Here is a 21,574-nt window from a genome sequence, read left to right on the forward strand (position 1 = left end):
CTTTATTGACCTATAACCTGATTAGAATATGCCAGATGAGAACCAAATATTGTACAGAAAGTTGTACAGAATTTTTTTTTACATAGAAAACTTTACATATCTGTACCATATACATTTTGTCCATCTGAAAAAAATTTCTACATCCATTGTAATACAGAATGCTTGACAATCTTGTCTTTTATCCATCAGAGCACAATTCACAGTATGAATACATTTCCAATAAATTTAACCAGCCCCAAACCATGCCAGATTTGTTACTTTAATATATTCAACATTAAATTCTGTACATAAGAGTGAAATCTACATCAAACAAAAAAACATGTGACAGCAGACACAACCTAGACTTGTTTGCAGTGATTCAAGTTCCAGTCCTTGAAGAATCATCATTTCAATGGCTCATTATATTTAAAAGCCCTAAAACAAGTATATTACAGGTAGTTATGTCAGTCGTGATATTTCTACCTCTGTTCTTGACAAAAGTCAGCAACACTAACTTATGGGCTACAATGAAACAAAACAAAACAAAAAAAAAAAAAAGAAAAAAAACCAAACCCAGAACCCAAAAAAATAAACCAATAAACCCAAACTTCTAGTGCATTTGGTAAACAAGGAAGTGTTATGGGTTTTCAGCAAATCAATAATACAGAAATAAAACAATTCAGGAAGAACTGTATAGTGTTAAAGAGTTTATATTACAGACCTGCATCTCTGTACATTTTTCACAGAAGGATGATTACCAATGTCTCAGACAGCCTGAGTGTGCAAAAATCTTAGAATATCAGACATAGTTGCTAAATATCTTTTACCATGAACAATAATCTCCTTTTGCTTTTCACTATAAACATCTTATCCTTCAAAATACACCTCTCCTGAGTTGTACTTCTTGCAGAAGCTTGAACCTTTACACATAGAGTTCTTTGGGTACATTTGACTTCCACACCCACCACAAGCGCCTGTGGCTGCTCTGCTGCCGAGGACAGGGGAGGAACCGCGGCCCGTGCTGACCAGAGGACTGTGCTAAAAACTGGCTCTGTGCTCGGCACGGGCCAGGGGAGAGAAACCGATGGAGAGAATCCAGCCGGAAAGAAAGGGGCTGGAGTGTCGTGAGCCTTAATTACAGCTGTGAGCATCTGTACCGTTAACCCTCGGCTACACGCTGCCGTGCAAACAAACTATTTTTATGGAAATCCAGAGAGTGGCTCAGCTACCTTGGTCCTTTAATTTAGCTGAGGAACAGAAACTTTTGAACAGAGCAACACTCGGTCACCCATCTGCTACTGCTTGCTTATTCCAGACTCTTGTTCTGGCGGTTGGGATATCTGGAAAACCACACCGATCCGCAGGAAAAACCTTCGTAGAACAGCTCGAAGTTCAGGAATGAGGTCAAACTGCATAATTTCACACAACAGAGGATAGTAGGAGGAGGCATGAGCCTTGAACTGAGAAGGAAACACACAGAAGAAATTGCTCTATTACGCATCAACGCACCTCAAAAAGCATCTTGCAAGTGAAGAATTTTAAATGCTCTCCCACGTCGAGGTGAGAAAGCCACAAAGTGACCAGCAGAAACACCTGCAGAACTAAAGCTGGCAGTGCTAGAAAAGGCTGAGGCAGCTGGGATGGACCCTGACACGTGCTCACTCACTACACACAGATCCTCGCTGATGCTTGTTATTCAAGAGGAAGAATTTTTCTATTATCAGTTAATTTTTTTGTTGCGGTTTGGCCCATTTCACTTAATATTTCAGCCAAATTATGTTAGAAATAGAGAGAGATCTAAATATGGATTTATTTACTGGAGAATTGCGTTGGAGAAGGTCAAGGTGATGTTCATGTAGCACTGAAAGCAGAAACGGGAGTTACTTCTTTGAATAAAATATCAGCCACTCATCCTCTTCCTCAGCAGGAGAGAAGTAAAAGCAGCTTAACACACACTTCTCATGGGTTTTAGCATATTTTAAATTTTCTCAGACACATTTTATTTTATCGCTCATTGCACCCTGATTTTGCATTACTACTGTCAGTGTGTGTCAAGTGCAGTTTTAACGCATATTTCCTCAACAAAGAGTGTCTGCAGAGCAGCAGGAGCTTTTAAAGTCAAGTATGTAACTGTGTGAAGAACCGGTCTGCAACTACTACTTACCTGAAAACATTGTCTTAAATACCATTCCAGTTACTTACCCTTTCGTCACTTATCTTCAGGACTTTAGTCAAAAACAAGAGTAATAGATTAGTCCAGGCTTCCCGGTGACTTTCTGATGTGAGAGTGAGGAAATAACTCAGAGCCTCACTGCAGACACTAGAGAGAAAAACCACAAAAGCTAGTAACTAACGTTTTATTTTGAACTCTACTGCAGAGAGGGAGTTTTGGCTTTGCAACTATACCAGCACAGAACAGCATCCTTTTATGAAACCTACTGTGAGCCTGATTAGTGATAGAAAGCAGTGACTTTGTTCAACTCAAACCGCAAATCCTGGGACTTCTGTAATTACAAATGCTGAAAAAACACAACTGTGCTTTCGTGCACATATTTAAAGTGTATCAAGTGCTCTTTGAGAGGTATTGAAAGGCATGTGACAAAATGATATATAGACCTTAAAAATTAATCTCATGCCAATGTCACCAGGGTAGTTTTCAGCTCTGCTCCTTGGCCTATAAACCTTAAAATACTTTCACTGTGTTACTGCCACGGTTTTAAACCTGCTGTTATTCCAACACTTGCTTGAACAACTTTGTAAACTAAAAAAATTCAGGTGAACCTTAGTATTCACAGTAATGAATAAGCAAAAAGCCAAAAGCTTTTGTGTGCCTGTAGGCTCCACAAGCCCAGGGCCCATTGGTGCAGATGAGCACAAACAGCATCACTTCCCTAAAATATCTGGGGTTACTGAAAGAAAAAAGCAGAGTTTAGGTGATAGCTGCTTTTCAAGAGGAGCTATAACAATCCCCCCCCCACTACACGCTACAGAAAAAAGGTGACAAAACTTTTGTTGTCTCCTGCAAAACATGTAATGAGAACAAAAGGCAGGGGCAGCATTAGTAGCTGGAGACAAAGCACTCTCCACACAACAGAAAAATACTTTAATATTAGCTGTGACCCCCAGCATGCTGTGTTAGCACTGGGAAGTTTAGCGCAAACAGAGGAGGTCTATCAGAAATCACAGCGAGAGGTTCAGCTACGTGGACCTTACTTCAGTAGCCTGTGCTGGACTTCCTCCCAGGCGCTGGTTCGACTTTCATCCATGTACATACGGAAGAGAATGCGCAACCCACAGGCGAGACTACTGGTCTCCTGTTTCAGAAGATTGGGCTTTGATTTGCCTTTGAAACCTAGAGAAATTCCAAGCAGCCATTTAGATTTTTGTTCCAGCTGACCTTTTCCTTACAGTCCCCCACTTCTCCTTCTAAGCATCTTCTGCACGTGGACATTCAGAAGAACCACCTTATGTGATTTATTTCTCACAACATTCAGGACAACGGAGTACTGCTAAAAGTTAACCTATGTACATACACCAGAATGGTGTTTGGCACCTGTTTTTATATTTAAGCTTCCAAGCAGATGTGAAAGCTGGGTGTATGATAAAACTGCATTCTAACCACCTGAACAATGGACCATTTTGTCTGTCACATATCTACAGGGTATACCGTTTTACTGCTTGTTTTTGATAAAAATATCTACAATACTACTGTTTCCAAAGCTGTTACTGTATAACTAAACTCAGTTTGGTAGTGGAGGTCTGTATTAGCAAAAAGCATAGCCATAAATACTAATACTACCTCACTCAAGCAGAAGCAGTTCCTTGTAACCAAACACAAATGCTCAAACCAGCTTGCTGCATATTCACAGTGTGCATTCACCATTCACAATACTAATACAGCTAACTTACGTGCAAGAAACAGATTAAACGTAGCACTACAGACAGTCTATTTTACATCTATTACAGAAAATGTCATGTATTTCACTTATATAGTGGTAGGTAAAACAACCCCCAAGCGAGTTTTGGGGTTTCGTGCTGGCAGCTTCCAAGCACGAGACTCACGCTTCCAGTCAGGGATCAGCTTGGCAGCCACAGCCCTATGAAACCTTAAAATTTTAGGAAATCAAAAAGATATTTGCACCCGCACAGATGTCTCTCCTCCCCTTAGGGATTCTAGGGTTATAAAGTTACAACCTGATATTCAATTCTACATTCAGCAGCAAAGTACTTCTGACCTATTTTGGGGTCAGTTCAAAGCACACTAACAAATTCTCGCGACATATTTCTCCAAGGTGACTGACCCACCTGCCTTCCAGAGAGCAGTTCTTTGCTCATTGTTCGAATTAAACGCTTTAGCAAATCTGTGAGATTCTAGCAGACAATCGAGAAGTTTGAAAAGCTGCTGTGATGTTAGAAAACGATACATCCCTTGATCTTGTGTATCCACATGGACATCAAAGTCTACAGCATCTCTCTATTAAAAAAGAAAAAAAAAGGGATTTGAAGTGAAAATTCACAATGGCCTTCAGCAAGCTCCTGTGATAAATCAACCCTACCCTGTTTTCATCTGTATTTGTATTTAAACTTAAAACTGTACTAGAAGTTGTATCCACATCCCAGTTACATAAATCCCTTTGAACAATACATTTTTTTCATCTCCACAGGGTGCTGTCCCAGCACAGCAAACACAATTTAATGCAAGATGTAAAAGATCTCAACAGTCTGCTGGAAGTTCTCAAGTGCTTCTAAAAATTGTAAATTAGAAGTCGTCACAGGAGTTTATGAAAATATTATCCACTAGAGAAAAAGCTGTTAAAAAGAGAGGTACCGATCAGTTCTACTTACTTGTGCTGCTGCTAGATTCTCCGCATCCTCCTTTTTGCTAGTTGCTGGGAAGAACACAATATTGTCGATAGTCTGAATGAGTTCCAGTTGTACAACGCACTTGATCAAAAGAGCAGCAAATAACTTCTGCTCTGGAAATTCTTGAAAGGAAAGAAAAAGAAAATTGCTTGTTAACTAAAAAACTGCACTACTACTTTCTTTTTCTGAGTTGTTTTGCGGGTAAGTTGAACAACAGCTTAACTTCAAGCACATTAATAAACCAAACCTGGAATCCACCATGTGAATTACTCTTCTAAAACCAGGACTGATCACCATGTTAACAACCAGCAGGTTTTAAAAAAGTATTTCCTAACTTTCAAGTCACCTGGCCATATATCAGACAAATTTTCAGTGTTACCTAAAAATCCCATAAATCAGTGACCTTGTTGTTGGCATCATCGCAATGGCATGAGCCAGAGGTGGCTCAGGACAGCACCGATATCACTGCTGCTTCTCTGTACTTGTGGCAAATTGTAATGCCAGCAGGTGTGAGCATTTTAAGTGCCAATGCATAACTTTGAACAAGTATCTTAAGGGTTTTATAGTTTTATATACTCTCTTCAAATCAGTCTAAATAAGCGCCTTTTTTTTTTTAGCTATTGCTTTTGTTGCATTCTGCACAGAAAGAACTTCACTCTTATGAAAAAAAATTACTCATTTACATAGCATTATAAGGAGAGTACTAGTTTCAGTATTTTGCAAGTCAGCAGCTGAACTCTAGATTTTTAAAGCACAGGTCAAAAATGTGGACCCACAAGAATCCAACAGAATTCTGTCATAGTACATAAAGACAAAAAATTAATCAATGTAATTTTCTCCACACCATGTTTCTAAAGTTATAGCTGGGGTTATAACTAAAGATATCAAACATCTGCTAAATACTACTCTGAACAGATATAAAATGTCGAATCAGTACAAAACACGCACTTGCTGTCGGCCTGGCTTTACTCATTTCTTCACCTGCGGTGGACCCTGCGCTGGGTTGATACGGACGCCCATCTGAAGATCTCGGCTGAACAGAATCATGAATATCTACTGACTTCTGTGAGATTGTATCCTGAAAAGAAAGCCAAAAAAACCCCCATTAGCCTACAGAAAACTTCTGCAAGCTAATCGTCGATAGTGTTGTGCTTCACGCATTTGCTGTTTCGACACTGCACTATTTCATTCACTTCGGTCATATTAGCTATTAGCATTCAAGAAAGATGTATTAAGAAGATGAGCTACTAATAAAGAATTGAAAATTCAAGAAGCAACAAATACTCAATTACACAGCAAATTCAATGAGTAGTATTCCGCACACCGTTTTTTTGTCTGCCATCCAAGCATTCAGTATGTCAGCCAACACTTAGTTTGACTTTTACCAGAAAAAGTGTGTGAGGTTTGCTGCAAGGTTCCCATCCTGGGAAATGCACTATCCACCTCCAAACCCTCCAATGGCTTCTGTGAGAATTTGTATTCCTTTTATAACAAGTGAAAACATGAAGAGACAGCTCTTAAATGACAAATCCAAACAATATGAGGTATCCTCAAACTTTAATCTTTACTTGCCTTTACTCCCTTGAATGTTCTGAATTTAAGTTCTTACTGTTAATAACATTTGTTGGTGCTACAGGAATTTACCACAGCAAAATGATGGAGGAGAATATATGTGTATCAAGAAAATGCTCTAATGTAAAATCCTTTTGCCAGGGAGCTGCTTCAGCTGACTTCTGCAACATGTTCAAGTTCTCCATGTTGTATTGTGTTATCTTCTGAGCTAGAACTCAGTAAGTTTGGAAGATCATAGAATCACAGAATCACTGCGGTTGGAAGAGACCCTTAAGACGATCGAGTCCAACCATAACCTCAATCTGGCACTAAACCATGGCCCTAAGAACCTTGTCTATACATCTTTTAAACACCTCCTGGGATGAATTGTTGGGTTTTTGTTTTGGTTTATTTTTTAATAAATATCTTCCTTCTTGATCAGTTTAATGTAAAGTATTAAAATCAAGGATTTTATTTGCAGAAAGCATTCACTGAAAGAGGGAGATGTAATTAATGCAATTAAAACCAAAATACATTATAATTAACTGCAACACAGTTATTTATAGTGGTTACTGTCCCTTTCAATAACTCAGCATTTTTATCGGCTTTTGTTCCATAAGTGCCACTGGAGAATACACAATAATTCCCTGTATTGTGGTGTGAGCAAGATTTAAATCTACACATACAGTTCCTATTAAAAAACGTATCAACTTCTCATTTCAGTAAATAACCAAGTTTTTCATCTCTATTAAGTATAAATATACTTTTAATAGATATTATGTCTATAGACAGGAGAAGGCTTCATTGTATTTCTACTACCTGAAGAAAAATTAGATCAAAAGTGTCTAAAACCTGCAAAAATTCTGTCCTACCAGAAGAAAGGATCCAAAATATAATTCCTGTAACACTACTTATTATACAAGTTCTGTTAATTTTGAAGCTGTAAAATGTCTTTTTACACTGAAGACAAAAAGGGTTTGTGAAAACATTCATGTTAAACTATTTCAAAGAGAAAAGATCTTTCAAGTTATTCATGACTAAGACATTTAATATAATCGCCATTTTTTTTTCATGCTGTTATATTTGACACAAATGGATCAAAAATGTAGCCAACATTTAGATCAAATGTTTTGTACATCAAGCCACTACAAATGAGTCAAGATACAGCAACAAGTACATCCTGTCACACGGATGTAAAATACCTGTATAATGACAACTGGACATCACAAACTTTTACACTCTGTTGCAAGGAAATTATGGTAACACTCCATAAAAATAAATAGAGAGAGTTGGTCGCTCTTAGCAGAACTCATCTGGGACCATATCCTTGAACAATTGCTATCAAATGCTTCATTTCTCTATGAAGAACTTCATGTAGCAATCTTGTGAGAATGTCCAAAGCCAAATTAATTTTCTTCAGTAGTAAAGTAGCTATGGGGCTGCCACTTGTAGGCAAATCCAAATTTTACATCAGTTTATTCAATCAGTTCTACGAAATCCAACGGTTATACAAATTTTCTATTTTAAGCACTGATGATTAAGCTCTTCTTACCAGGGAAAATTTGAAGGCAAAAAAGGTCAATCTAACTGGCAGTCTTTCCACCTCCAGCATTTTCTCATCATGCTAATATATCAAAGAGAATATTGAGCAAAATGAAACAAAGCCCACACTCCAAATCAGAAAACAATATAGCGTTACAGAGACCTGCCAGACACAGGACACTACCTAAAACATATAGAGACAACAGCTAACTGCCAACTTCTGGAAGTCAACTTTGCTGCAAACAAAGACATACTTATCTTTCTCAATTCCTTGCCATTTTTAGGCATTAAATAGCACTTTATCTGGAAAAAAACTTTTTCAAGTAAACAAAAACAGGTTTAAGTTGAGTATACTTTTAACTTATTCTACATCACAACACATTCGTACCACACTCTTGCAGGTTTTACAATATTTTTTTAAATTTCAGCAGCTTACCAGTTTTTCTTTTGCATCAGAGGAAGATCCAGAGCAAAGCTCCCCACCAACTGGTCGCCAAGTCAGCAGCCTTGAAAACACAAAACCGGTATGCAATTTAGGAAGTTTGAAATACAAATTGGAACTGATATTCTAAAAAGTCCACTTAAACATGGTGGGTTGTTTATTTCAACTTAAATTAACGGAGGCCAACTAACGGAAGAGTCGGATGTAGATACTTCCATAAATTAATAAACTAATTTCGGTTTTAAGTATACATTTTATTCTTTCACACATACTAAAAAATTTAAGTATTGCGTTTTTTGAACTTCAACATTTGCGCCAATTGTCTTGGACAGACAACTGGATTATGTGGAGGCGGGTTAATTTTTGGCAGAAATACTGGATTTGGTTCAGGCAGCGCTCCGGTGCCATTAGCGGGCCTTGCTCTCTCATACTGCCTCAAGCTTTACCTGGAATAAGGAATGAATCTACCCCAGGACAAATCAGCATGAACGTCTGGAGATGCTTTGCATTCTCTGGGATATGTTCCACAATTGTGGCTCTATTTCCACCTTGGATTCAACACTTCCACCTAGGAGTCATGGCTGTTACGAGGCACCAAGCTACTGACAAAACCTCTGATCCCTTCCCTGCTGTTTTCCTCTAGCACGTTGCTGTCCTGAGGATCTTTGCCTTAAGCACTGAAGAACTTCTACAGTAACTGTATCTTACTGAGGCTGACAAGAATTGAGGGAAATTGGATTAAGTGGTCCCAGAGTTTCTTGTTCTATCAAATCTATTGCTATAAAGTAAGATTAAAGTTATTTGTTGTGGTTAAGATCTCAAACTATTTAGCCTCAATCTGTGTGAGGCAACACCTGATGGACATTTGTATCTGCATATCCTAAGTGAGATCTTTCCCACTATGCTAAGGATCCTAAATTAACATATCACTGATCTCCAGACAACTGAAGACCATATAACTCAAAAGACAAACTGGAGATAAGAAGAGATAAAATCTTGAGGTATGTAATGAGACAATAAATAAAGTAAATTAGAGAAGTGATTTTTGAAAGCTACCAGGACACAAACTGCAGATTATTCTGGATTAGAGGTTGCTAAATACAGTGTAATTTATTTTGGGCTATAAAGTCATAAACTTCCATCTGCCAAAGCAGGCATTGGAATAATGAGCCATTATCGAGCCAGTAGAGGCCAGATCATCCTAATTTGTGCAAGGAACTGATTCTAACTCTTGAACTTCCCAAGGAGAAGAGGGCATTCACCCTGGCTATCTCAGTGCCAGCGAGGCAAGACTTGCTCTCACGAAGCTTCAGAAATTTAAATTAAAAAAAAAATATAAACAGAACACAAATTAAATAAAAAGAAGAATCAAATTATTAAATGTATGGCCTGGATGAACAAACAGTGAGATGGATTAAAAAGCAGCCGAACAGCTGTGCCCCTGCTGCAACGAAAGAGAACGGTACCCTGGGCTGCATGAGGTGATCCGGCCCCTCTGCTCAGCACTGTGTCCAGTCCTGGGCTCCCCAGTACAAGAGAGACATGGACGTATCAGAGAGTCCAGCAAAAAGCCACGAAGACAATTACGGGACTGGAGCATCTCCCCTTTGAGGAAAGGCTGCGACAGCTGGGACTGTTCAGCCTGGAGCAGAGAAGGCTCAGAGGGATCTCATCAGTGCATATAAATACCTGAAGGGGAGATGAAAAGAGGGAGCCAGGCTCTTTTCAGTGGTGCCCAGTGCCAGGAGGAGGGGCAATGGGCACAAACTGAAACACAGGAGATTGACTCTGAACATTAAGAAACAATTTTTCACTGTGAGAGTGACCGAGCACTGCACAGGTTGCCCAGGGAGCCTGTGGAGTTTCCACCCTTGGAGATATTAAAAAACCAGGACACAGTCCTGGGGAAACTGCTCTGGGTGGCCATTGGACTGGATGACCTCCAGAGGTCCCTTCCCACCTCAGCCATTCTGTGTGATTCTGTGTTAGTAGCTTCAGCTATTAACACCTCAATGATTTTATGGAAGCCTGGCAGGAGTACAGGTTTGGCTTATCTAGTAAGTGATTCTTGCTGAATTTGGTAGCTGACTAAATATTGTAGTACTAATTTTCCAAACAAGGAAATCATATGATCACCTCTCTTTGCAAAAAGGTGACTTGCCAAGAACCAGCAGAAGCTAGCACTGCAACTAAGAACTCCTGCAGCCACTGCTACAACTCTTAAATTGAAGAAGTAAGTTACCTAATACCTGCAAGATGTTTTATATGAATGCTGAAAGAGAACAGACGTGATCCTACCTGATCAGATTAATAAAAATCTCTGCCAGAAGGTAATTTACACTCCAGAGATTCATAGCATCTGACTAGTTCAAGACAATTAGCAATAAAGCATTTGCCCATAAAACTTGCATGTGTACCACTGTGCAATTTATTTCATTTCAACGTTAACTATTGCGTTACTTCCAGACATGGGAAAGCAAAGGTAAAAGGGGCATTTGTCACCTTCTCTAAGTACCGGGGCAGCCTCCACAGCAAGCTGGGTATTAAAGCTGTGTTGTCAAAAAAAAAAAAAAAAAAAAAAAGGAAGGCTGGGAGTGCAGGAAAAGCTCCACTGCAAAAATAAGGCTAATAGAGGGATAAGAAACACAGATATGAAATGCCAGCCAGACCTGGAGTCACAGAAAAAGAACCAGATCCCATAAAGAGAAGAAAAAAAAAAAGGAGCTGTACAGAAGGAGGAAGAAGTATCCTCCTAGAGCCCAGATGGAGAAGAAAAGAAAAAAAAAAAAGTCTTCATTAAAAATATGAACAAACACTTGCATATTGTTATCATAGTTTTTTCTTACCCATCTAAAAAGCTTCAATCAAATATAGTCAAAGTGAAAAGACTGTTTTGAGCAGTTTTGTGTTCCCCAACAACTGTTTGGAAAAGAGCAGGCGCTACTTTCACCATGGGACAGGAGATTGATTACATACGCTCAAGGGATTACTCATGTATAAAATCCCAGTAAGATTTACCTCACCCTGCAAAAGTTGGGAACCTCCCAGAAATATAAGAAGGAATAACATCATGAAGTTCTCAAAGAAGGCATAGAAAGATTAAAAAAGGAGATGGGAAGTAAAGAATGGAAATCTATGGAAGGAGTCAGGTACCCTCCTAAGAAAAATAACCCATTTGAAAAGCAGAATGCCATAAATATCAAAGGGAATAATGCATATATTTCAAACCAGATACAGCTAAAGGCAACGAGAATATTTTGAATGTGTCTAAAGATTAAGATATCCAAAATGCTGCTCTAGAAGGGTTTCTAATATTCGACTGTAACAATACCCAGAAACCTAAATTTTGATCATATGTGGAAACCAAAGCAGTTACCAAAATGAAAAAAAAAAAAAAAAATCTTGCTAGGTCCTAGATTTTTCAGGTTTATTTTAGCATTATTTTTAGATGCAATTAATTCGTATCTACTCACATAGAAAAGCAGGTGAGATAGTGACAGATGGATTAAGTTATCCTTTAAGCATGAATGAAGCTCTCTTACAGTGCTGATATAGAACTCTAAAATTATGGAAAGACTGATGTTTTCTTCAGGCCTGAACTAGGTGACACCCAGATGTAAATGCTACGAACTAGCTGACAGACACAGGACAAGTAATAATACAACAGTTTAACATTAAGACTACAAGATTTGAAAACAAGTAGCGTTTCACCTCAGTGTTGGTAGGGTAGGGAAGAAAAACCTCATCTTTGATATAATGTTGGTCATGACTTCTTGTTATGGTGCTCTATGACGTAAGTGAATAACATCCTACTCAGAATAGCACAGCCTTGTTCCAAGAATTTTCACATAGAGTTATATAACATGAAGGGAAAGGCAGTTACCAAATATGCAAGATAATTTTCATGAAAAGATTAGGATTCACAGAAACTATGATGGAAGTTAACCATCAACCACAGAGACCTAAATCTGCAAGACTGTTGCAGTATTTTAGTATTTTGTGGAAAAAGCTTCGAATGTAATTACAAATCGCAAAGTTTGCCTATGAACAGCATTCTTCTGTTACACAAAGAAAAGGACCAAAAAATCAGATAATACTTCTCAAAAAATCCAACATTTTAAAATCGAAACAGGTTACTTTTTTTAAATCACATACGGTATTTCAAGTTTTTAACAGTTTGTTATTTACAAAACAAAAGTAGTGTATCTGGCACCTAATCTATCATTATGTTCCAAGAAAGTCTGCTTCTCTTTAGTCCACACATAACAGCTTTTTGTTCACCCCACCTATTAGATATCTAAGAGCTTGAAATCAGTAAGTCATCTAGCTAAATTATTTTACAAAGTATACGTATTAACAGTCATCTTACGCATGAGGGATTGTAGTTTTGAAAATATCCAGCATACAAGTACAAGTTTTATCCCAGATTTCTAGGGTAAACTTTTCACCATTTAGGATGACAACATTCTCTAAACAGTTTGTGCCAGACCGTGCCAGTTGTTCATTGTCTGGAAAAGACAAACAGGGCATTTGTTTATTCACAGTCAACATAGTAAAATGTTAACATTGTTTAACATAATTTGGTACAGTCCTACCTTGTTGCACACACCAGTACAGCTGTGCAAATATATCATCCAAAAGAACATCACTAAGTACTTCTAAATACTGTGTGAATACATCACATATTGCATAAAGTGCATGGTTGCAGGTAGTCGTCATCCATTCAGCTTTCTAGGGGAGGGGGAAAAAAGTTACAACTTAGTTTAAGGCAAAACTTATAGGATGCACATCCCTGCAGGTAGATGGGTATATGTATTTACTTGATTTGAATTGCTTTATGGTAACGTGCATTTCCTTTCGATACCTCAAAACCCCCAGAACTTGGAGCCACAAATTTGCTTTGCTAACTAACAGGTCTAAAAAAGTACAGAAACAAACAGCTGTGCTTGGAGAGCAGATTATTGGACTGACAAGCATTGTGAGATACTGAGTTTGACATTTAACCCGAGATACTGAGTTTGACAGTCTAACCCGAGCTCCATAGTTTAACACCAAGCTAAGTGTTCTATGTTTCTTCTAAATATTTTCCAGGGGACACAAATTTAGAAAGTGAGCTGAGTCCTTCTACAAATAGTCAGAACCTCCCGAAGAGTGGACAATTTTGATCAAACTTACAATATTAATCATTTATATGTAATTTACATTAATAAGCCCATTTCTGTTACACTTCTTTGTCAAGACAGTTCCTCGTCTTGGTTTGGGAAGTCAAAACCTGTTTGACTGGTCAAAAGGGTGCAGTGAAAGCACAGTGCTGTTTTTTGGGGTGGGTTGTTTGCTTGTTAGTTTGTGCTTGTCATTTATTTGTTTAATTAATTATTATTTCTTTTTTCCCCTAGTCATCAAAAAGTTTTGAACTAGCAGAACTTATTTCTTCTAACTGTGACTTCACTGCTGATTACAAGCCTCATTCCACGGAGCACTTCGCCACGAAATTATGTGCGCCTCAGATTCCAGACATCACCTGTAAAAGCTCCAGTTCTTCTTACAAGCCCCACATATGCTGCATTTTATGTTATTCTTCTACTGTCCGTACTGTAAACTACTAGGCCTTTTACACACACAGTTTCAAATAAATGAGAAGAGCGACAACAGGTCCAACAGAATGCTAATAAAACAAAATAAGGCTACAAGAATCACAGGTCAACCATTGAAGTGCTGAGGTTTGCCTGACGTTCCCTGATAAGCTATATTATTAATCGGGTTTTCTACTGTAAATATAGATCTCATGTAAATTATCTTGCCCCACTTTTTTTCACCTCAGTCTGCTGTTCTGGTAATTTCATGTTGTCAAATATCCTGAAGACAATCCGAAACAAATCCTGCCACCAGTGTTTTTCATAAGTATGGCCATATGTCTTCATTATTTCAAACATTACTGTTAAGCCCCTGAAATGAAGAACAACCAACATATATTAAGAGTTACAAAAAGAAATGCACTAGACCCAATATCTCCAGGTGCAACAGCCATAACAAACTCAAATACTATTAAGAACATTATATATTGATCTGATATGGATCAGTCACGCCAGTACACTAAAATTATGTCAAAAATCAGCTTTGTTAAAAAGGACTTTAAAAATCACAGGCAATAGCCAGAAAACACTTTTGAGAACTGTGGTAATTTAGAATTAAAATAGGAAAACGACTTCTTTACAGAGGGTCACAAAATTAAAGGAACAGGTATTTCCAGGTCTAGAAATGAGTATCAATCTCCACCAGCTATAAAGGGAGCCCAGATGCACGGCTCACTTGTATATGTGTAAATTTAAAATTATTTGTATACAATCTCTCATATTTAGCATCAGAACTGCAACCAAATACACTTTACAGGATACACTTCATAAGGGAAAAGCCATAAACAAGGAAAATAAGCAGGTTTTACATGAAATAAAAGTACAGCTTTGTTTTTCCAACTGTTTCTGCAACCCTCAACGAGTTAAACGAATCATGGTATAAAAACCAGTTTTAAAATCCCTAAGGTAAGTATGATGGGCAAGACACAGGAAGGCAGGACTGGGGTCATGAGTTTTAATTAAAACCAAAAAGAGATTTCGACAGAATGTTGCAGCTGGAGTCCACTGAAACAAATCCTAATCACTGGATGGAGCATTTTACATTTGTTTAAACAGAGCAAAAATGTGACATACCCAGGTCAACTATGACAAATCACTAAAATGGAATAAGAAACGGGAGTATCCATCATGGAATCAAATATCATACATTTATATTTACTAATGAATAGAGAAGATCAGTATTGCCACTGGAAAAATACAGATTTGGATATTAATCCAATGCAATACCTTATTTAAAAAGAAAAAAATAAAAGTGGGGGCCCTTAATTAATATTGAGCATTTAGAGTTGACCTTCCATGTTAAAACGACACTTGCTTGTTCTATGTTAGGAAAGTTAAAAGTTGACTTTTACATTTTACTGTGTTCTAAGCATAAAATACCTTCAGTCCATATGACTGAGCTGAGCTGTTTTAAATAGTTTACGGGTTCTATAATAAATGAAAAACAGTCACTGTATTTTAATTTACTTAAGCTTTCATTTATTTTCAAAGGAACTATTTAAATAGTTCCTATCTTTGTGATTTCATGGCTATTCATCCTAAACAGGCACTGTTTGAATATTTAACTTAAAGGAAATTTAATACCTTTCTTTTAACATAATCCAATTACAACCACTTGTTGTTTATTATAATGGAAGATAAAAATTTCATATGTAAAGAACACGGATCTAATTTCTACATTCCAGCACCTATTTAAAATGTGTTTTTAAAGAATCTCATGTTCCTGCAGTGATAGCACCTAAATTAAATATGTAAGTCATTTTATGATGGTTATGTTTACTAAGAGAGTTGTTTCTATTCTAAAAGTGTAAAATAAAGCCTTTTAAAATTTGAATTACAAATACTCATTGTTACCTGGTTCTTACATCTAATTTGCATCTATTGATGATACAGGACAACTCAAACAGAATTGGGAACCATCCTCGGACCCACACTCTGTCTTCGGGAGCTACATTCATGTCATCACTTGTGTATTCCTTGAATGCCTTTAGAAGAAAACACAGGGTTATACAGAGCCGTAAGAGTTAGATTCTTCAAAACAAAACACATTTTGGACTGTAAATACTAATCTCTGCTGTACTAGTATTACAAACTGCTACCTCAGGTGAGTTGGCAATCAAAACAATAACAACAATAATACTGAGAAGGTCAAGTGTTTTTCAAAGTAATGCTTACTATATTATGAAAAATAAACTAAAAAAATAAATGCCATGATACATTCAAGCATCAGCTTCTGCTTGCAGTTCAGTCTGAGTCTCTTACTCTTTACAATTTATAGAGAGAGCACTGAAAGTGAGGATCTGCCATAACATTTTGAGGATATCAAGCATTATCCATTCTTCACAACACTTCTCGGCAGAGAGCAGATCCTGAGATATGCTGATTTCCAGCAGCTCTCAGGAAAGGTAGCTACTAGTTGAACTGGGTGGATGGGGATAGGTAGGGCGAATAAAGGAAAAAAAAATTGCCGATACTTTCAAAGCCTGTGGCATTTTACACTCCTATTGCTTCTGAATAAAGTACATTTCTCATCTCTGAAACTAGAAGGGAAGCCAACAAGGTTAGCGCGAGTAATTTTTTTCTTTATAAAAGCCTTGTTGATTAAAGCACTTATCATTTAGTTAATACAGACTATACCTGAGGTCTATCAGATACATATTTTGCACAGTGGCGAATGAGGCGGATCGCTTCCATACTGGTATCTGGAAATGCTGCATTGCAGGCAAATTCAGACAAGCACTTTACTGCATCCTGGAAAGAATCTATGGTTGCTGGGAAGTGTTTTTCAAACACAATTGCTGGGAGAAAAGTGTGAACAGAAGAAAAAAAAAAGTGTCATGCTTTAAAATCTATTAATTCTAATTTGAACTGATTGCAATAGAAGTCATGAGAGACTGGCTCATTGATTGGTGCTGTCAAATGCTGGAGTAGTAATAAAAACTAAAAAATGAATGCTCAAAAAAAAAAAATCACCTAGAGGGCAATCGATTTTAACAGTAAATAGGTATCTAAAATCAAGGTAGCATCTAGTCCAAAGGAGGGAAATTTAACAGTTAGGCAGAGCAAGAGGTCTGTGTGACCAGAGCTTAGGAGGGCTACATAAAGCACAGAGTTACATCCACAAAAGGACCTCCCTCAGCAAAAAAGTCCTGTTGCCTTGATTTTAGTCACTTTTGACGAAAAAAAAAAAATCATTCTTCATTGATGTTGAAAAAGTTTTAGGAATTTGCGGAGGTTAAGACAGAATAAAGAGATCCCTTATGGCACTTGAAGACTGAGATCTAGATTAGAATGGGAAGAGGGGGGGGAAAAAAAAAAATCATAGTGCCAGCTAGCTCAGCACTTTCTCCTAAACAGGGCCATAGATAAGTACAATTTAGAAACAAGGACAAAGATAAGCAAACAACATAAGAGTAAAGTGACTATGCATCTGGTTCTAAAGCATGAGGTGGACTTTACTGTGCAAGCTGCAGAGCCAACAGATAAACAAAGCTGCTCAGTCTCTGGAGTCACATACACCTTTCATAATGTCTGAACATCACCAATACTCACTGACAATGTGTCCTGTTGTCTGGAATGCAAGTTCCACTATACTTTCATCCTGATCTGAGGCTGCCAGATGAAATACTGAGAATATGTTTTTCCAGCCAGAACGAATGTTAGCAGCCTGGGAATTTACCATCTGTGCAATACACCGTACAACCATGTCTCGAATAGTAGGAGACCTAAATTAAGATAATAAACAAGAACTGTTTAAGCTAAATGACATAATAAATTAGAATAGTATAAGTCTCCAGCAACTGATTTTACAAAAGCGATCTGAAACATTAACTGCAAAAGTTGGTGCTTACGATCCCAGGTGATTCAGTTAATTCTATATTATTACCTGTTTCTCTTCATGATATGTTCAAACGGTCTTAGGAAGTCCTTCTGGAATCGGAAATTAGCAAGTTCTCCTTTTTCTAAGAACTTCATTGATAATTGCCTTAATGAGTCCACTGCAAAAATAGCTACGTCTTCATTGGGATTGCAGCCAACCTGATAACGTAGAACAGAAATGCACAGTAAGCTTGCATCAGAATTCTTATGGATTCAGCCCAAGCTGCCTTTACATTTGATAACGGAGAACTAAGCAGTACTAGAAAATTAACAAAACTGAACAGTAGCCAATTCCATAAATCACATTAATGCAATTCAATAATCCCTGAGCAATTCCAGCTGTTTTCTACATTATCTATCCTAGCATTAAAAACTTTATAAAAATAAGCAAGTTGTCTAGAAAGACTTCAACAAGTCATATTAAAAATGCATGTCAAACATTCACCTGATAAATAGTCGATTTAGACCTGAACAGAAAACAACCTCTTATCCCAAGCTTCATGAAACACTCCCAAAAATTACAACACATAACTAAACACAGACAGTTCTAGACCTAGCTCATGATAAATAACTTTAAGTATACTCCTACTTTTACATTTATTATATTGTGTACCACAGCCTTCTCGCAGGCCTTTCCAGGTTTACAATACTTTTTTGTTTCAAGCCACTTATACAGAAGGACAGAAAAAACCCTGTATAATCCAGATGAGCACATGCTTTTCCAACAAATCGCTAAATAAAATTTACTTGTATTGATAATTCGAAAGGAGTATGCAGTGTAATTATTAACAGGTATACCTTATTAAAATGATCTCCAATAACTTCCCAGATTCTAGACCACTGTAGCCTTATCCGACCCATGTTGTAGTAAGAAATCTCTACAATCTTCTGCAGACTAAACATTCGAGGGTGGGTAGCAGACAGCAGTTCATCCATAGATACAGCACAAAGCCAGCGAACGAAATCCACTGTTAAATGACCACAGAATTTAATGCAACATTTTTCTGAGGTTTAAGACAAAGTTGCTTTGTAGTTTACAGGGGTGAGGAGCGGGGGGGAGAAAAAACCTACCAATAGCATTTCCATCCAACCTTGTAGATCCAGTAAATATTCTGTAAAGTACAGTTTAAGACATTGTTAAAATTTCTTAAGAAAGCATTTATTAAACACATATTCAATATTTTTTTATATATATATAGATAGATATCCCAACTACTTTTATTAAAAAACAATTAGTAAATGTGGAAAAATACTGAACTTCAAAAATAAAATCAGAAATATTTCAATTATTTCTATTATTTAAAAATAATTCCCATAAGCATGTGTGGAGAGTGGGAAGTGAGCATTGTTTTTAACACTAACCGTTCATTTACAGTGACTGATGAACAATGTCAGTATTTTATAAACTATTCAGCCCTGCTCCAAATACAGAAGCCAAACTTCTCCAGAGTGCACAATTCCTATCTGCCGTGACAAATAGATACTTGAAACACTTCCCATTATGAAGTGGGGAGAAATGCTGCAAAACTAAAGAGCTATTATGTGTTTGACATTAAGCCTCCCATTCGCTTGATGTGATTTTACTGCAAGACAACTTTCATTGAACTGACACTCATCTTGCTGCCTATACTCAATCCCAGGAATGCTTGTAAGCCTTGGGAATGATTCCACTTTGAGATTGTCAGTTTTGACAACCACTAAGAAAATGATGTTTTCTGATTTCTTGTACACTGAGAGAGCAAGATGCATTATTAACACTCCCGTCTGATCAGTACGATATAACCAGGGAATGTTTATGATATGTATTATGCCTGATGAAATCCAATTAGGATAAATAAGATTCATAGAAAGGAAGACTGGAATAGTAATTTTGGTAGTTTCAGACAACATCTACATAACCTAGAGGAAAGCAGGGAGTCAGTAATCACATTTATGGGAAAAAGAGTCTGTCAATAATGCTCCCTGTACTAAGGCAAAATGAGATTTGCTATATGTTAGATATAGCAAATCTAGATTCACTGGACAGTACAGCAGTCTTCACTCGGCAACTGCCCTATAATAATTTTATATTAGTAAAAAGGCTTCTTGCCTAATCTTCATTTTGTTCCGTCTGGCTAAAATACTTATGCTCTGTAAAAAAAGGAAAAAAACCCACAAAACCAAAAAGCCCTTGAATGCAGTAGTATTTACGTAGTTTTTCCAAACAGAAGCCCTATTATTAGCACAGGGTATTAAAATATTGTTGAAAAGGCTTGAGGCGGCAACAGGAAATTTAATACAATACCTGTCTACAGCAACAACAACGCTTTGGGAGCTAGTTTCACCAATGGATTCCTGAATACTTGCTATCTGCTTCCAATCCACGTTTCCACCAACTACAAGTGAACAAAATTTAAAAAACGGGCATGAGATAACACGGAAAGGGCTGGGAAGAAAGAGGAAGAGAAGTCATGCCACTACCAGTATAATTAAATATATTTTTAATTCACAAAAAAGAGACGTACATTATTAATTTTCCTTGCATGAGCTGGACACCACAGTGAACACTTGCATGTTGGTCTAAGTCCTAATTCTCTAGATTCTCTATCAGTCTATAAACTATATTAGTTGCAGAAAATTGTTCACATTTAGAACACCTCTATGAATAGATAAAAGTGAAAAAATTCAAAAGCACAAAATGCAGCTTTTCCTCTCCATCTTTAAATGGACCTTTGGTAATTCTGCTACTGAAAATACACAACGTATGACAGACAACACCACACAAAGGAGAATTTTCACACTTGATTAGCAGTGAGTGAGTATATCCATCCTGATAGGTTTTCTTCTTCATCATTCTCAGAGAAGAGCTCCCATCAAAACTCCATCCTAAAGCTACATCTCAAGTACAGCAAAATTATCATGTAACAACAGTAAGAAAAAAGATCTGTAAATAAAAATAGCAATATTTGTTTCGGAGGCTAGAAACTCTAGTCCACACCTGGGAAAGCTCATGTTAAGAAAATGCCATCTTCACAGTGAGCAGATCTCTGAAATTGGCGGCAATCTCTAAGCAGTGCTGTGCCACCCCCTCACCCCGCTCAAAAAAAAAGAGCAGGAATCTTGCAATCATTCCGGGTAATTCCACCTACCCCGTATTTAGGGTTTTTTTCTTAGACAGCCTATCAAAAAGACAGGGGAGAACACAAGACTCAAAGGCCAGCAGTTTTATTCTCTGAGCTTTGCAGAGGCAGAAAATTTCTCATGTTTCAGACTGCCCGCCAAAGCATCTGAAGGATTTTTCTTGGGTATTTATGAAGTAACCTTTCTGTTCATACATACATATGTACCTAACCTTATACTAGTATTTAAGCAACTTGTTATACTGTTGGGTTTGATCAAAACTTCTCAGCACACAAGCTGCCAGGATGAATAAACTTGAAGCTTGGGGAGGTGAATTTGAAGGGCCACTTCCAAGAAGTCACGTAGCCCTGCCCAACCCTGTCAGTTTGCATGAGAATTCCTTACTGCTGTAGGATTATAATCAATGCTGGAAAACTTGGTAGATTTATACTCTAACAGTTATGAGATCTTTTACAATGAAACACAGAGTCACCTGTATGAAAAAACTGATTCCTCAGATTCCCATTGTTCGAAGATGATTTCTGGTTACCTAAGAAATGTGCTTTGGCTATGACCTACACGCAGC

At 37.4% G+C, this 21,574-nt stretch overlaps 1 protein-coding gene across 3 annotated transcripts in view; it reads right to left on the reverse strand.

Moving 5' to 3' along the window:
• Positions 1 to 21,574, reverse strand: part of ARFGEF1 (ADP ribosylation factor guanine nucleotide exchange factor 1) — a 91,095-nt gene continuing 69,521 nt past the window's right edge. For all 3 annotated transcript variants that reach the window (XM_065630281.1, XM_065630284.1, XM_065630282.1), the window contains 17 exons: positions 20,174 to 20,264; positions 18,961 to 19,001; positions 18,688 to 18,857; positions 17,897 to 18,048; positions 17,563 to 17,735; positions 16,648 to 16,808; positions 15,865 to 15,995; positions 14,194 to 14,323; positions 12,973 to 13,108; positions 12,747 to 12,885; positions 8,372 to 8,441; positions 5,791 to 5,920; positions 4,825 to 4,964; positions 4,285 to 4,453; positions 3,193 to 3,331; positions 2,182 to 2,299; positions 1 to 1,439 (listed from right to left, as the gene is read on the reverse strand). In XM_065630281.1, the coding sequence (XP_065486353.1) occupies positions 1,275 to 1,439; positions 2,182 to 2,299; positions 3,193 to 3,331; positions 4,285 to 4,453; positions 4,825 to 4,964; positions 5,791 to 5,920; positions 8,372 to 8,441; positions 12,747 to 12,885; positions 12,973 to 13,108; positions 14,194 to 14,323; positions 15,865 to 15,995; positions 16,648 to 16,808; positions 17,563 to 17,735; positions 17,897 to 18,048; positions 18,688 to 18,857; positions 18,961 to 19,001; positions 20,174 to 20,264 (2,255 nt within the window). In that variant the 3' untranslated portion in view covers positions 1 to 1,274. The remainder of the gene's footprint in view (positions 1,440 to 2,181; positions 2,300 to 3,192; positions 3,332 to 4,284; positions 4,454 to 4,824; positions 4,965 to 5,790; positions 5,921 to 8,371; positions 8,442 to 12,746; positions 12,886 to 12,972; positions 13,109 to 14,193; positions 14,324 to 15,864; positions 15,996 to 16,647; positions 16,809 to 17,562; positions 17,736 to 17,896; positions 18,049 to 18,687; positions 18,858 to 18,960; positions 19,002 to 20,173; positions 20,265 to 21,574) is intronic.

Source organism: Caloenas nicobarica, chromosome 2 (genome assembly GCF_036013445.1).
Source record: "Caloenas nicobarica isolate bCalNic1 chromosome 2, bCalNic1.hap1, whole genome shotgun sequence".
Taxonomy (NCBI): Eukaryota; Metazoa; Chordata; class Aves; order Columbiformes; family Columbidae; genus Caloenas; species Caloenas nicobarica.